This window comes from Chiloscyllium punctatum, chromosome 3 (assembly GCF_047496795.1).
Source record: "Chiloscyllium punctatum isolate Juve2018m chromosome 3, sChiPun1.3, whole genome shotgun sequence".
Lineage (NCBI taxonomy): Eukaryota > Metazoa > Chordata > Chondrichthyes > Orectolobiformes > Hemiscylliidae > Chiloscyllium > Chiloscyllium punctatum.
The window spans coordinates 97,702,699-97,719,508 of record NC_092741.1 but is presented as its reverse complement, the minus strand read 5'-3'; the positions used below and the strand labels follow the sequence as shown (position 1 = coordinate 97,719,508).

At 39.6% G+C, this 16,810-nt stretch overlaps 1 protein-coding gene across 1 annotated transcript in view; it reads left to right on the top strand.

The window, feature by feature from the left end:
• Positions 1 to 8,309: 8,309 nt before the first annotated feature.
• Positions 8,310 to 16,810, top strand: part of rhag (Rh associated glycoprotein) — a 45,852-nt gene continuing 37,351 nt past the window's right edge. The window contains exon 1 of the mRNA XM_072557175.1: positions 8,310 to 8,527. Within this exon, the coding sequence (XP_072413276.1) occupies positions 8,353 to 8,527 (175 nt within the window). The 5' untranslated portion in view covers positions 8,310 to 8,352. The remainder of the gene's footprint in view (positions 8,528 to 16,810) is intronic.

Below are 16,810 nucleotides of genomic sequence, written 5' to 3'. Positions count from 1 at the left end.
GAAGTTTTCCTCCTCTCTCTACATGATTTATTGGTGGGGCGGCACGGTGGTTAGCACTGCTGCGTCACAGTGCCAGAGACCTGTGTTCAATTCCCGCCTCAGGCTGTGTGGAGTTTGCACATTCTCCCCGTGTCTGCGTGGGTTTCCTCCGGGTGCTCCGGTTTCCTCCCACAGTCCAAAAATGTGCAGGTTAGGTGAATTGGCCATGCTAAATTGCCTGTAGTGTGAGATGGAGGGGAATGGGTATGGGTGGGTGCGCTTTGGCGGGTCGGTGTGGACTTGTTGGGCCAAAGGGCCTGTTTCCACACTGTAAGTAATCTAATCTAATTTTGCTGCTCCTTGGATGCTGCCTGAACTGCTGTGCTCTTCCAGCACCACTAATCCAGAATACAGCTCTTCCTGGCAACTGGAAACTGCAATGGCGGTGGCGGCAGTGGCAGCAGCAGGAAAGCACCTCGAACGATCAGAGGCAGTTGTGACAGTGTCAGCTGTAGCATGAAAAGGGCTCCTCCTGATGATCGATACAAGACTCTCAGGCTGTCCAAGACTTCAGACCGTGGCTAGGTCCGGGTGCCTACATTGATAATTCCAAACACCTTTATGGAGATAAGACCTAGACTTTAATATCTGGATATTTTTCTTGTCTTTTGCTTTTCTTTCATTTCTGCTGTTGTTTTCGTTTAAAGTTCTTATTTTTAAAACAAGATGGTCATTGAGAATGGCAACTTTGTACACTTGTCACTGTCCTCATGTATTCCTATATTTGAGTAGAAATGACAATAAACTCTAATTCTAATTCTATCTGCCACCTCTTCAGAAAATTTTTAAAGTTCATCAAAGAAGACTTTCATTTTTGTAGTTCGCGTTGACTATTCGTTACTCCACTTTTGATTTCCGGATTTTTCTTTTCTTTTCTTCTTTAGTCAGGATTTCATTGTTGTTTTCACTATTTGTGTTAAGTTAATTGCCCTATAATTCTGAAACTATGTTCTTTCTGTCTTCTTAAGTATAAGTTATCTGGCAATCCTCCAACAGTACACATTTTGCTAAACAACTGTTACAAATGTGGGTCTGAAATCTCTTCTCGAGATTCTTTTAGAATGTGAAGATGCTGTCCATTGGACCAGGATATTTATCATTTTCAGCACTGATGTCTCACTTGTGTTTAGTTTTTTTTAGCAGAGCATATTTTCTTGTGTTCAATTGAACAGCAATTTAGCTCTTGTGCATTGTTCATTGCTTTCCTGTACTGTTGTCCAAAATTTGTTCTGCTCTGTGATCTATTTTTAGCCCTCAGAATCATTTTCTCCCCCAATATATCATCCTGGTCTTTGTTCTATTTATATTTTTTTCTCAATTATTGTCCTACACTGTAGTAGATTGTGATCACTATTTGCTAAGTGTGTTTCAACTTTTACTACGTTTATCTGCACCAGCTCATTGCCCATGACAATATCTAATAATGAATCTTTCCTTGATAGAGTCCTATGTTATAGGAAATAACCTTCAACACTTAATAAGAACTCAATTCTTTTAGTCACTTTATTAATCACTTCTGATCAATCAGTTTCATGGAACTTGAAAACCTCCATGATTACTATTCTATAATTGTTACTCTTTTCTGTAATTTATTTGCATATGCATTTTTTTTTACTATAGCTTCACTTTTCAATGGTCACTGACTGTGTATTTGATCCTTTTCTTTTCCATTTCCACATGATTTTAGTTCTATCTTTTTGACAGTTGTGTGACATTATCTCCTGCTATCATGTTATCACTACCAAGTACAACATTTTACCTTCTATCTTCCCAATTTTCAAACACTTTGTACCCTTCAAATCTTAGTTTTCAGTTGTAATTTTTCAATGTGTGGATGTTTCCTCTTATTTCAGTATCACTACTTTTAGTTCAACTTTTAAAATTGCAAACATTGTGTTCATTACTGTATAAACAGTTTAACCCACTGATACTGTATTTCCTCTCAACTTATTTTAATCATTTTCATCACATCAGTTCTATATACGTGGGCAGAATTTCCCCAAACTTTGGCTCAGTATTAATCTCAAAGAGTTTTATTCTTCCCATGAAGCCCAAGTGACATTCCTCACCCAATTTTATCCTGCTCATCTCATTAAGTACTTCGCCTGCATGCATGTGACACTCTCACCCATCTTGAACTGCTGTGTAGAAGTACTTGCCAATGCTGGGACTTTATGGCATTCATGCCACAGGCACCATATTTAAAACCCAGTTGCACACTGTTTAAAACTGAAATGAAATATCTGCCTGGGTCAAGTGTAGCCTCTGCAGACAAGAGAATAGTACAGCAATGCCATAAGATGGTCAATGGTCTTCTTCGCTCTGCAAGTATAAGTGCCACCACCATCTCTCTGCTATTTCATACTCACTCAGTCTCTGCCATTGAACCTAACTCCCACCAAGGATCATGTTATACCAGTCTCAATATTGCATGCAGCACCTTCACTCAATAGTCCTTGCCCAACCCACCCATCGAATGACTAACCCTTTCAGCTTTCTGTACTACCTACTCACTCACTTTGAACCCCTCACAGCCTTCCCTTACTGAGAACAGACCAGCCCCCTTATTGACCATGGTCCCCTTTGACTGGACTATAAATTACTCCCCTTAGACTTCCAGACATAGTTATTCAGTTGAACTCTTTCAGTAAGCTATTGCCACATGCTGGTAAATGTAAAATTGATGTAGCGCAGTGCCATAAACCAATTTGTCTACTTGGTTTACTTCAAAAAAATGACAAGCTGCCTGGCTTTCTGTCTATGTTAAAAGGCGAGACAAGGCAGACCATAAGGAAGTGCAACATGAGTGAGTACTAAGAAAACCAGCAAAGAGCCCTAAAATGCAGTTTGTTCTGATGCATAAGATTTGTGCCTGTCCTTGTGTGAGAAGTGGCTTGGCAGCATCATCACAATTTAAGGTGTTGCTCAGGTGGGCGGCATGGTGGCAGTGGTTAGCACTGCTGCCTCACAGCGCCAGAGACCCGGGTTCAATTCCCACCTTGGGCAAATGTCTGTGTGGAGTTTGCACATTCTCCTGGTGTCTGCGTGGGTTTGCTTCGGTTCCCTTCCACAATCCAAAAATGTTCAGGTTAGGTGAATTGGCCATGCTAAATTGCCCATAGTGTTAGGTGAAGGGGTAAATGGAGAGGAATGGGTCTGGGTGGGTTGCTCTTTGGAGGGTCGGTATGGACTTGTTGGGCCGAAGGGCTTATTTCCACACTGTAAGTAATCTAAGCTGCAGGGCACAGCTGTGAAGTGCTGAGCTGTTTTATAAGTAAGTCTGAAATGTGCCATGATGATGTGGACAGAAGGTGCAGGTGGTCACTGCCATGACATGTGTCCTGCGATTTTGGGAAATGATAACCAAGATAAATGCCGGCAAACTGCAGCCACCGGGTTACTGCTTTGTCTTTCAAGTCAGATTTGGCAGCATCTAGTTTCTTTCAGGTATCTGGAAAAAATACAAGCTATGTATTAGTGAGATAAGATTAATTAATAATGAAGTGTTAATGCATGCAAATAGGTCTCCTCCACTCACAAGAAGGTTCTCATCCAACTAATAAACCTCAAGGGAAAAATCGGACATTTTTTCTCAACCCAAGAGTTTTATTTTTTCACTCTTGCTGCATCTTCCCGAACATTCCCTCCATTGCCCATGTTGTTCAGAGTTTGTAAAAATACCACCAACTAGTTAATCCCTGACATTTACTTCCTTGCTTAGTCAACTCTATTATCTTGTCTCCTTTTGTAATTCATTTAAATTTACTCTAGCATTGTTTGTAATCATTATATCCAATGTTCCATTCAAACTTGCTGATTGACAAACGCCACAGTCTGCCTGCATTGGAAAGTTGAGGACACACGGGTAAGCTGGAAAAGCCATCCTGAAATCCTGCAGGAGTTATTGGAATAGAGAAATAGCGTAAATTGCCAGTTCCCTCAACCGCTTCTATCCTTTGCTAAAAGCATTCTTAAAATGTTACATTGAATTTATACTTTACGATTTACCTTTCTCTTAAAGGTATCCAGAGACTATTTCCCAGGGCAGAAATGGCTAACATGAGGGGTCATAGTTTTAAGCTGGTTGGAGGAAAGTATAGAGGGAATGTCAGAGGTGGGTTCTTTACACAGAGAGTTGTGAGAGCATGGAATGCGTTGCCAGCAGCAGTTGTGGAAGCAAGGTCATTGGGGACATTTAAGAGACTGCTGGACGTGCATATGGTCACAGAAATTTGAGGGTGTATACATGAGGATCAATGGTCGGCAAAACATAGTGGGCTGAGGGGCCTGATCTGTGCTGTACTGTTCTATGTTCTATGTTCTAAAGTTGGTACTATTAAGAATAAAGCTAAAATTATAAAAATATTTCAACAAAAAAATTATTAAAATATGAGAATACAGTGATATTACAAAAAAAATATGAAATTTTAAGGGCACATTTTCAAATATATTATTTATGATCTTCATAACAATAAGTACAACATATTCAGTAATATTCACTGTTTGGTATGTTCGCAATTTTTTAAAATTGTGGTCTTGTTTTGTTATTGTGGTTCTCCAAGGTATGGTCTCTGTGTTAATCTACAATGAACAATGTTGTGAAAATCAGGAAATCACTGTCTTCCAATAATAACAACTTTATTATAAGCTCTTCTTTTTAAGACATTTAGCTGTGTATGTTATGAAATTGTTTTGCAATGTTATAATGATTTATATATGGGTGATTTTGAAGCATCCAACACATTTCAGACTTTGGGAATTTTTTTCAATAATGCAGTCTGCGAAATAAATGAGGTGTGGTAGTCCATGCCTGTCAACTCCATCAGATTTGATCTTCTTTTAGCTCCTCCCCAATGCTTTCATTTAACTGCTCACCTCTGCACTTTATCCTCTGAGCCCCAGACATACACATTTCATTTTAGTCTAGCATGGGATGTGTGCATCATTGTCAAGGTCAGCATTTGTTGCCCTCTCTGATTGCCCTTGAATTAATTGGTTGTCAAGGGCATTTTGAAGGCAGTCAAAAGTCAACCACATTGCTGTCGGTCTGGAGTCACAAATAGGCCAGACCAGGAAAGTATGGCATATTTTCTTTCCCAAAGGACATTAATGAACTATGTGGGTTTTTAAGATGATTGACAGTTGTAACATGGTCTCCATAAGGCTAGCTTTTAATTTCAGATTTCATTGAATTGAAATTTCACCAGCTGCTGTGGTAGAATTCAAATCCATTTCACAGAACATTAACCTGGAACTCTGTATTACTGATCCAGTGTTATTGCCACTGAACCACTACTCTCCATAGTTGTGCTAGATGTCCTCAGGCTCTGTCCCCACCATTGACTCTTGGTGGTGGTGACCATAAATAGCCCCATCCCATTGTATCCAACTCTTATATGTTGAGTTTCTACCTATTCACAATTATTGACCTTTTCACATTCCAATATGCTGCCTCCAATCTGAACAAGTGACTTCCCCAATGTCCCCAAAACTGTGGTGTCCTGATAACTACCATTTAGTTTCAGTAAGCTTGTCCTTCTATGTCATTCTAGACTACTACTTCAGGCTCTCACCCTGCCACAGTCCAAGGTTCTGACAATGGTATGTGATCATTTCCCGAAAAATGTCATTCCCAGATTCATTATGAGAATTTGCACTGCATTTTCTTGCTTTCCAATATTTCACACTCTAGTTCTTCAGTTTTGGAGATTTAGCCAATATTTGAACATATCAATAGCCTTCTCTGCTTCACCAACATTGTCACATCCCTCCATTCAATGAATCTTTCAATAGACGTTATCTGAGTCACCACTTTAGTCTGGTTTCCTTTAGATATGATAGCCCCATTCTACTCATCAGTATCATTCTACATAGTGCAAACTAGCTCCTTATCTACTGTGCTCTGTTCTTCAACCCTGTTGAGCACATGAGTATGTGAGGTACAGAGTGCCTTATGTTAATTTCTCAGATTTAGAAATGATGTAAACCAATTCCAATTAAACAGGATGTATGGATTTTAATAATTTGACTACTATACTAGAGAATCATTGTCTTATTATCTGTATTGTTAAGCGCAAAACTGATGTTTCTGAACCAGATCATTAAGGGCTAACTGGTCAGTGTAATTGAACATGGCAACAAGCAGCTGAAGAAATTACATGAAAAGCAGGCTCAGTGTAAAAGTAGCCTGTTTGGCTGGAAGGTAACTGCAATGACCTTCGATCCAGGCACATGGATTCAGGCACATAGGCTGCTGTCATTTCTGTGGCAGCTGCACTAAGAATGTGCACAAAACTGAGGGAGGAATATACTCACCTGGAAGCCCTGGACCAGCATCAATCTCCAGCAGATGTTCAGCAGCCTCCTGTAGTGTCGCTTTCAGCCCTCATGATGTGGAAACAATGCAAGAACCCCACAGTCACTTGGTTTCCATGAAATGCTGTGCAGCAGCGAGACGGGCAGTGGCACAATTATTTAGAGGAAGTAATCAGAACATCAAACCATAATGTCTAGCATATCTAAAATGTAACATCTTCTTCAACTGGGACCAACAGGGCAATAAGATATGTTCTCCACAATAGGTTCATGTTTGGTTGTTTATTGCAGAACAGTACAAACAGAGGATGCTGCTTAACCCTCAGTTATTTTCCTCTGTGAGAGCTGCAACTTTGCACCAAATGGGAAGAGGGCATTTTCCAGAAGGATCAGGACTTTCAGCATCTTACAGCACAGCAGTATTGGCCAAAGCAACCCAGGCAGAACATCTTTGCAAATGTTGTCCAATGGAAATGATTTGCAAGATGTTATTTTTGGCTGTCTATAAACACTTTAATACTGCTAAGGCCAGCATCTGCTAGGTAATTGCAACTGCAAAACACCTTAATGGTCTGATCTTTTTATGCTTTTCTTGTTTTGTAGAAGTTAAGGTTACGAACTGCTGGAAGCATTCATAACACGTGATGTTCCTTCATTCAATTCTAACAAAGTTTCATGACAGTGTAGGTGCTATGGAAAGAATAGCTATTATCCAGATAGAGTTAGAACATTGTGTGGCACTAACAATGGCTATTCTCTCCATCTTCATTTTTGTAGTTTGCAGCGACAATGCAGGAATGTGGTAATACAAATATCTGTTATGCACTGGAGAGGGTGCAGAGGAGATTCACCAAGATGTTGCCTGGGTTGGAGCAATTCAGCTATGAAGAGAGGTTACTAGACTTGGATTCTTTCCTTTAAAGTGTAGAGACTGAGAGGGTATCTGTTTGAAGTTTATAAAATGATGAGGGAGATGAGCAGGGTGGATTGGAAGCAGCTGAGTTGAAGGGTCCATAACAAGGGAGTATAATTTTAAGGTGAGTGGCAGGAGTCTTAGAGGGAATTCTGGGAAATTCTTTTTTTATCCAGAGCATGGTGGGAATCTGGAATGCTTAGCCTGGGAGGGCAGTAGATGTGGGAACACTCGTAAAAGTTCATGGATGAGTTATTTAAACGTCAAAGTATTCAAGGCTAATTGGCCAAGTGCTGGAAAGTGAGATTCATGTGGTTAGGTTGGTACAGATTCTTCTGTACTGCAAGGTTTTATGATCTGATGACAGTTGCTTACAGGACTGATGATGAAAAATAAACATCCCACTGTTTTTAATCAATGTATGATTCGAAAACTTTGCAATTTTGTAAATGTTGCTGATGTGTTGATTTCATAGATTTTCTTGCTGCTCTGCTTTCTTGTTCATCAATATTGTTCATTTATTTTTCCCAATTTCATTCTCAACTACTCAAAATCATTTTTAACTCTATTTATGTCTTCATAGTTATTATCCTAAGCTGTATGATGGTCACTACTACTATACAAGTTCAATTTCTTTCTTTCATTTTGATTGTTAGCACAATTCCCATCTAGTTTTGCATTTGTAGTTACATGGATTGGAATTTAATATTCATTTTTCAGAAAAAGAAATTAAGCAAACCCATATTATTTGTTGATTTTTAAAGGAAATTTGTTTTTGCAAAGTGTGAAGGCAGAACGCTTCTCACATTTTGCTTTTTTTGCCCTATTTGCAATATTTTCTGGGGGCTCAACCTTAATCCTTAGAAATTTAGATGATTATTAGTATTTCCTTTGTAAAATACTACAAAATGGAAGTATCCAGCAAAGGAGATATGGCTGTTTGCCAGTTGGTCCCACCCTTTTGCTGTGGGTGTGAACTACCAGCCAGTTTTATTCTCCACCTATCAGTTTGCAGTTATTAAAAGTCACTTTTAAACTCAACAGTAGATCTCAGAAAGTTTGCTCAGATAAAGAAAAACTGCAAGATGCCTGCGTCATATTCTACCAATATGCGTTTTAAATTTCCTATTCTGGCAATTGCACTAGAAGCTGTGATCATTATTTTATATGGATTTTTTATTACCTATGATGATGGAGCTAATTCTAGACTTATACATAACAATACTGGCCAAATAGAACAATTCTACAAAATCTATCCAAGTGAGTATATCTAAAGTAGACATGTAATAATCTAAGCTTATGTTGTTACTTATTGTTGTGTGATACATATATAAAAATAAATGTATTATTCTTTTCCAATAATATGATGATGTCCTTAAAGTCTGAAATATTATTTTTTTTCTATGAAATACAACTTTTTAAGTATAATTTGTCCAAGTATTCACATATTTTCTAAAAAAAATTCTTTGAGTAAAACAAAAGTCATTTCCTATGGCATCATAAGAAAAGTATATAAAAAGGTTACAAAAATATAGGCTTGTTTGTTTCAGAATTGTTTAATATCATCCTTGCTGTAACACAGAGATAAGCTTGTTTACTAATCTGCATTTATAGGAATATTTAAATATTTTACTCCTTCATATTTGTTTGGGGATACTCACACAAGAATTTAAAATACAAGTCCTCAAGTAAAATAGTTGTATAGTGGAATTGATGTGGCTTTACAGCCTGTGTTCTAAATACTGACAGGGCACTGTTCTTCATAACAAAAACAGAAATTGCTGGGACAACTCAGCAATCGAGCAGCATCTGTGGAGAGAAAGCAGAGTTAATTTTTGGGGTCCAGTGACCCTTCTTTAGAAGTTTGTGTTTTTGTTTCTCAATTTCGGAATCCATAGCTCTTTGGTTTTTTTTCGTTGTTCTTCATAAAATTGAAGCTTATGGTGCATTCCGACATCGCAAAGTTTGAAATTTTCTTTTTCATTAATGGTTTTTCTTCCTAATTGTTAAAACATACATGCCTCTTCCTTAAAATGTAACTTAATATTTATTAAAAATATGAGTTACGTTAGATTTGCAATTGTGTGTATAAGATATACAGTAGTTGTGTAAAATATTTAAGTCAAGTTATTTACTTGAGTCTCTAATAATTCAATGATCCCTACAGTGTGGAAACATGCCATTTGGCTCAAAAAATCCACACCAACCCTCTAAAGAGCTATCTGCCCAACCCCAATACACTTACCCCTAACCTATATATCCCTGTATCCTATGGGCAACTTAGCATAGCCAATTCACCTAGCCTGCACATCTTTGGATTGTGGGAGGAAGCCCATACAGATATGGGGAGAATGTGCAAGCTCCACAGTCAGTGACCCAAGGTTGGAATTAAACTTAGCTCCCTGATACTGTGAGGCAGCAGTGCTAACCACAGAGCTACCATGCCACCCATTTAAGGAACGTTTCCACAAGAATAATCCAAATCCTGACTAAAATTTGGAAGATACACTTTTTTAAAGTTGTTTGCAAATTCATGGCAAATTCCAGAAATACTGTACTTAAAAGCTAGAGATAAAAATTAAAAATGCTGAACTCTGAAATTAAAAATAGAAATTATTGAAAGAGCCTGCCAGTATCTAGAAGTTTAGATTTATCTTAAATGTGTTCCTATTTCTGATGTTGTGAACTTCTTGTTTTCATTTCTTGTATATAATTTTTTATGTCAATGCATCTAAAACTACTCATTTAATGGAGAAACTACTTTCTACAAGTCTATTCTTTAGTGTTAGTAATCCAATTATTATTCTAGTTTAGGTGTTTTTTACTGATGTCACATGATTTTATCCTCATTAGTTTGAATGGAATTAAATTGAGCAAGCTGTACAACAGGTGAATGAACCATATGTTACCACGCAGCCAGTGAAATTACAAATTAACCCCACTATCTTTATCAGTGCTGTTTTGTGCATGCATATGTCTTCATTTTTGTTTGTAAAATATGATAAGATGTTGCAAAGATATGAGATAAGCAGAGAAATATTTAAACAAACTATGAATGTAAAACCCACACCATTTATCCACTATTCACTCCAAGCTCTTTGGATATTATATCATTGAAATGTTTCTGATACTCTATAACTTGTAATGAATAAAGTAGATGTTTGTGAGAAAATCTTCTTCAGTGTCCTTGACGTAGAAATCTAAGCCAACAGCATTTCATATGACTTAAAAAGGGTTCTGCAATATTTAAATGCTTTAATTGCTTTGTATTTAATTTCCTTGCATGTTATTGGAAGAAAATGCTCTGCATATTGTACACATTAATAATGGGTAGAACAAAGAAAAGGAACACAAAGGAAGGCATAACGGAGCATTTCAACTACTTTCTCAGAACAATAATGTTATTATGGTGAGTTTACAGGATTTAATAGAATTCACCGAAATCTTTAGGTTTTTCTTTATTCTTTCATGCCAAGACATAGATAATCTAAGGGCTAGATATGATACCTGCGATGTGACAATGGATCTGACTGCTGGTTTGCAAAACAATTATTATTGCAACTTTTATATTAATGCAACCAAAATACCCAAGCTGATGGCATTTCACAATTTTAGGCTCATCTTCCATACCCTAAATTACTGCCTAATAAATAAAGCTTAAATACCTCAACATATTGCAGATATTTCAACACAAATAAAACAGACCCTCAGTAATGACTTCTGATTTTTCATACCTAAAGTTTGAACTCCCCTTTCTGTCATTCCTCAACCTGTTCCACATTTCTGGCAACTTCTATATTTATTCATCAATTGGGAAATGGGAGTTGTTTCCTCAGTTTAGAATTCTTGCGTCTGGTGTGAGTCAGTAAAATGCTGACCATAGTTGTCCCTCTCCAAGTTAAAGGAAAACCATTGTACTGTGTAAAAAGGCATTTGAAGGTATTTGTGTTTAAATGTAATGAATAGCTTAAACTGACAATTGCCCTAAGATCCAACACTTGCACAAAAGTAAAAGTTATAACACTGATATTTCGATTGGTCAGCAGTGGGATTGATAGTCACAATGCATGTGTCTTGTACATCCATTTTAGATGATCTATGTTTAAGATGAAATAATTGAAGGACATGACTAAGGATATTGCTGAACTCTACTATATCCTATAATCTAAATTTATTAATATTATTACGCTGAGAAAACAATTTAAAGTTATATCTTCCTTTATTCTACACTACCTTAACAAATGGCAAAATCAGTCCGACTTTTAAATATCAATGTAGACCTCTGCAAACTCCAGCTTAGATTATGAACTTGGACTGATCCTTTCAAACCAAAATAACTTCTGCATACTGGATTTCTGCAAGCTATTACATTACGAACAGGAGCTTGCCATTTAGTTCCTCAAACTTTATTACACCATACAATGAAATCATGACCAATCTGATAGCTATATACTCATTTTTTCTCTAACTCTTTGATAAACTTGATTGATTTTTTAAAAAAATCTAATAACCTCAGTATTAATTTAACCAATCTGGCATCAATTGACGTTGTTTGAGTGCGTTTCAAATTTCCATCACCCTTTGCAATGAAAAGGTTTTTCTTAACTACACCCCTGAATCGTTTGGTTATAATCTTTTGACTATGTTTCCTAGAAGTTGAGCCTACAACTATATTTTTTTCAAACTGACAGTTTCGTGAAAAGTAAAATTCTACATCTTGTGTGACCATAACCCCAAATAATCCATTAGTCATTGAGAATTGTACAGTAATCTGTGATTAACGTGTTGTCTACTTCCTTTGTGAGCGGCACGGTGGCACAGTGGTTAGCACTGCTGCCTCACAGCGCGAGAGACCCGGCTTCAATTACCGCCTCAGGCGACTGACTGTGTGGAGTTTGCACCTTCTCCCCGTATCTGCGAGGGTTTTCTCCGGGTGCTCTGGTTTCCTCCCACAGTCCAAAGATGTGCAGGTCAGGTGAATTGGCCATGCTAAATTGCCCGTAGTGTTAGGAAAGGGGTAAATGTAGGGGTATGGGTGGATTGTGCTTCGGCGGGTCGGTGTGGACTTGTTGGGCTGAAGGGCCTGTTTCCACACTGTAATCTAATCTAAATACGTAGATTTAAACATAGTAGATTCAAATATAGATTGCCAGATATCTTGGTAGGATGAGTACTTCTAAACTTTCCTGTGGCCCAAAGACATCTGTCAAATAAATGTAATCTGATTTTGACAAATATATATTCATAGCATGAAAACAAATATTTTGTCAAACGTACATTATTGCAACTTCATCCTGTTTTATATAAGACTGTAAACCTATAGAAATTAAGTCATAGCGTCCTCTTGTGGACAAGTTAGTATGAAGCTGTTAATTGAGTCTTCTACAGAATGTATCAACAGATTGACAGGGAAGTTGTCAACACTTAAAAGTTCAACTCTATTAAGTATTAATGTTCTGTAGATACACATTCTCAATATTCAGTTCGTTCTGTTAGTAAATTTTCTTTTATAAATCAGTCTCATGATTCAAGACTGTGGCGAATGCAGCAGGGAACAATTGATCTCCATATTTTAAAAAACACAAAACCTGAACAAATTTGTTCAGGTCTCTGCATATAAATATATGTCACTCCTGGAAAGCCTAAGTAATATTGCAAGCCTGACCAATAATCTCATATTGATTTTTAGTGTAATTCTTATGGAATATTCAATATTTTTCTGCAAGTGTTCAGTCACAGAATCATATGTAATGTTAGATGGTTTTCTGTGGCGATCCTCCGCCTCTCAATGATATGAGCTGAAAATGTCTTGCTGGAAAAGCACAGCAGGTCAGGCAGCATCCAAGGAGCAGGAGAATCGATGTTTCGGGCATGAGCCCTTCTTCAGGAATGAGGAAAGTGTGCCAAGCAGGCTAAGATAAAGGGTATGGAGGAGGGACTTGGGGGAGGGGCATTGGAAATGTGATAGGTGAAAGGAGGTTAAGGTGAAGGTGATAAGGTGAGGGTGATAGGCCGGAGTGGGGGCGGGGGCGGAGAGGTCAGGAAGAAGATTGCATGTTAGGAAGGTGGTGCTGAGTTCAAGGGTTGGGACTGAGCCAAGGTGGGGGGAGGGGAAATGAGGAAACTGGAGAAATCTGAGTTCATCCCTTGTGGTTGGAGGATTCCTAGGTGGAAGATGAGGCACTCTTCCTCCAGCCGTCGTGTTGCTATGGTCTGGCGATGGAGGAGTCCAAGGACCTGCATATCCTTGGTGGAGTGGGAGGGGGAGTTGAAGTGTTGAGCCACGGGATGGTTGGGTCGGTTGGTCCGAGTGTCCCATAGGTGTTCTCTGAAACGTTTCGCAAGTAGGCGGCCTGTCTCCCCAATGTAGAGGAGGCCACATCAAGTGTAGCGGATGCAGTAAGTGATGTGTGTGGAGGTGCAGGTGAATTTGTGGCAAATATGGAAGGATCCCTTGGGACCTTGGAGGGAAGTAAAGGGGGAGGTATGGGCATAAGTTTTGCATTTCTTGTGGTTGCAGGGGAAGGTGTCGGGAGTGGAGGTTGGGTTGGTGGGGAATGTGGACCTGACGAGGGAGTCACAGAGGGAGTGGTCTTTTTGGAACGCTGATAGGGTAGGGGAGGGAAATATATCTCTGTGGTGGGGTCCATTTGGAGGTGGTGGAAATGATGACAGATGATACGATGTATATGGAGGTTGGTGGGGTGGTAGGTGAGGTGGGGTTCTGTCCTGGTGGTGATTGGAGGGGCGGGGCTCAAGGGCGGAGGAGCGGGAAGTGGAGGAGATACGGTGGAGAGCATCGTCGAGTGCAACTTCTGATGTCTTCTCCAGGGTTTCATGTTGATCATCATTCCCTAGCACCTCATTGTAACATCATGGGCAGTAGTACTTTGACTCTTCATCCACCCAAGTTGGCATTGGCAAAGCACCAATCTCCACCACATCACCATGGCGATCTTGGATGAACCAATAAAACACTTCATCAATTCACCACTGAACTTTAAATTCATGGACGTCTTACATTGCAGTACACATGCTAGGTTGTTCTTCTAGCAGGGAGACACCCATCTCATACAGGGGGCATCTCAACTACTTTAGCTCAGCACTCATACACACTTTGCACTAACTTGGATACTCACAGTACCTATGACCTGCTTTGTCTTTGATTTGATTTGATTTATTGTAATCACATGTACCTAAGTACAGTGAAAAGCTTTGTTTTGCGAGCAGTACAGGCAGATCATAGCAATCAAGGATATACAAATCATAGGGGGCTTAGACACAGTGAAGCATGCAGGTTATGACTGCATAGGAGGTGCACAAAACAAGATCAACATTAGCCAGATTAATATCATTTGAAGTTAGAGAATCATTCATCAGTCTAATTACAGCAGGAAAGCTTTTGGTTCATGTGTTTAAGCTTTTGCCTGATGGAAGAGATTGTCTGGAGCATTACTAGGGTGGAAGGAGTCTTTGATGATGTTGGCAGCCTTTCTACGGCAGTAAGAAATGTAAATGGAATTCATGGATGGGAGGTTGGCTTTCATGATGGTCTGGACTGTGCACACAACCTTCTGTAGTTTCTTACAGTCCTGGGCAGAGCGGTTGCCTTACCAGGCTGTTATGCACCTGGACAGTATGCTCTCAATGATGCCTCTGAAGAAGTTGGTGAGAGTCCTTATGGACATATCAAACTTATTAAGCCACCTGAGGAAGAAGAGGCATTGTTATGTCTTCTTGACCATCGCATCTACTGGGAAGTCCAGGACTGGTTGCCTGTTATCATCACTGCTAGAAATTTGACGCTCTCCACACTGTCACCTCAGTTCCATTCATTTAGACAGGGGCATGTCCTCCTCCTTTCTTCCTGAAGTCAATGATCTTGTGTTTGCTGACATTGAGAGAGAGAATGTTATCATTGCACCATGACACCATGCCTTCTATCTCCTTTCTGCATGCTGATATCTGTCCAACCACAATGGTGTCATCAACAAACTTGTAAATGATGTTCATTCAGAATTTAGCTATACAGTCATGGCTATACAGGCAGTACAGTAACAGGCTCAGAACACATCCTTGGAGGGCTCCAGTATTGAGGGTTATTGTGGATTATCACTGATTATGGTCTGTGGATCAGTAAGCTGAGGATCCTATTGGAGAGGGTGGAGCCGAGACCTAGGTCTGAGTTTTTGGTCTGAAGGGGGGAATATTGTATTGAAGATGGAGCTGTAGTCAATGAGTAGGAGTCTGACTTAGGTGTCCTTTTTATCCAGATGTTCTAGGGCTGGGGAAATGGTGTCCACTGTGGACCTGTTATGTTGGTGGGCAAATTGCAGGAGATCAAGACAGGCTGGGAGGGAATGACCAGTCTCTCGATGCTTCATGATTATGGAGGTCAGAGCCACTGGGTAGTAGTTTTAGATTAGATTAGATTACTTACAGTGTGGAAACAGGCCCTTCGGCCCAACAAGTCCACACCGACCCGCCGAAGTGCAACCCACCTAGACCCATTCCCTTACATTTACCCCTTCACCTAACACTATGGGCAATTTAGCATGGCCAATTCACCTAACCTGCACATCTTTGGATTGTGGGAGGAAACTGGAGCACCCGGAGAAAACCCACGCAGACACGGGGAGAATGTGCAAACTCCACACAGTCAGTCACCTGAGGTGGGAACTGAACCTGAGTCTCTGGCGCTGTGAGGCAACTGTGCCACCGTGCCGCCCTTTTGTATGGTTTTCTTAACTTTTGCACAGACAGAAAGCTAAGCAACTTGTCATGGTTGCCAGCACTAAGTAGTCAATGAAGTAGGCATTATACAATACAGCACCATGCCATATCTATGTCCTTCTAGGACACATGCTAGCAGCTTATATTGTAAATACATGCCCAGTGCTTCGATTGAATGGCCATGTCTGAAAGTCTCATGGGATTAAGTCCTCAGTCAGGTGAATACACCTCATGCCACATTCAGATGAGGGCATCATCCAATCTCAGTATAAAGGGGTCAGTCATGGTCAGTCATACAGGTGAAGTCAAACCAGTCTGATGATTACAATTATGTCAGTCATTGTATGCTGTGAAGATGTCAATCCAGGCGATTGCAGTGGGATGTCGGAAGGGTTTGAATATGATCAAAGTAGATGGAAGAGCTCTGAGTAATGATCCCAGATGAAGAAAAATGGTGAGCTGTCACCAATGAGTAGTAGGAAGCACAGGGAGCAGGACAGTTAGTCACTTGGGAGGTCGGGACGGGTGAGAACTATTTCCATTAGGAAATATGCTGCATGCAATACTGAGAGTTGTAGACCATAAGTCGAGGTCGGGGTGTGTGTAATGGTAGAGTTAGAATGAGTGTGAGGTAGCAGTAAGAAGATGTCAACAGTTAATCGTGTGGAATGAAGAAGGTCATAACAGTGAAAATTGCATCGACCTGGTTGGCTATCTCTGTCCAGAGTGACCAAAGAAGGTGTCAACTTGGACCCCACCAGAGGGCCACTTGCCCTGGGCTTGACATGTATGCTCAAACTGTCAGGAAAA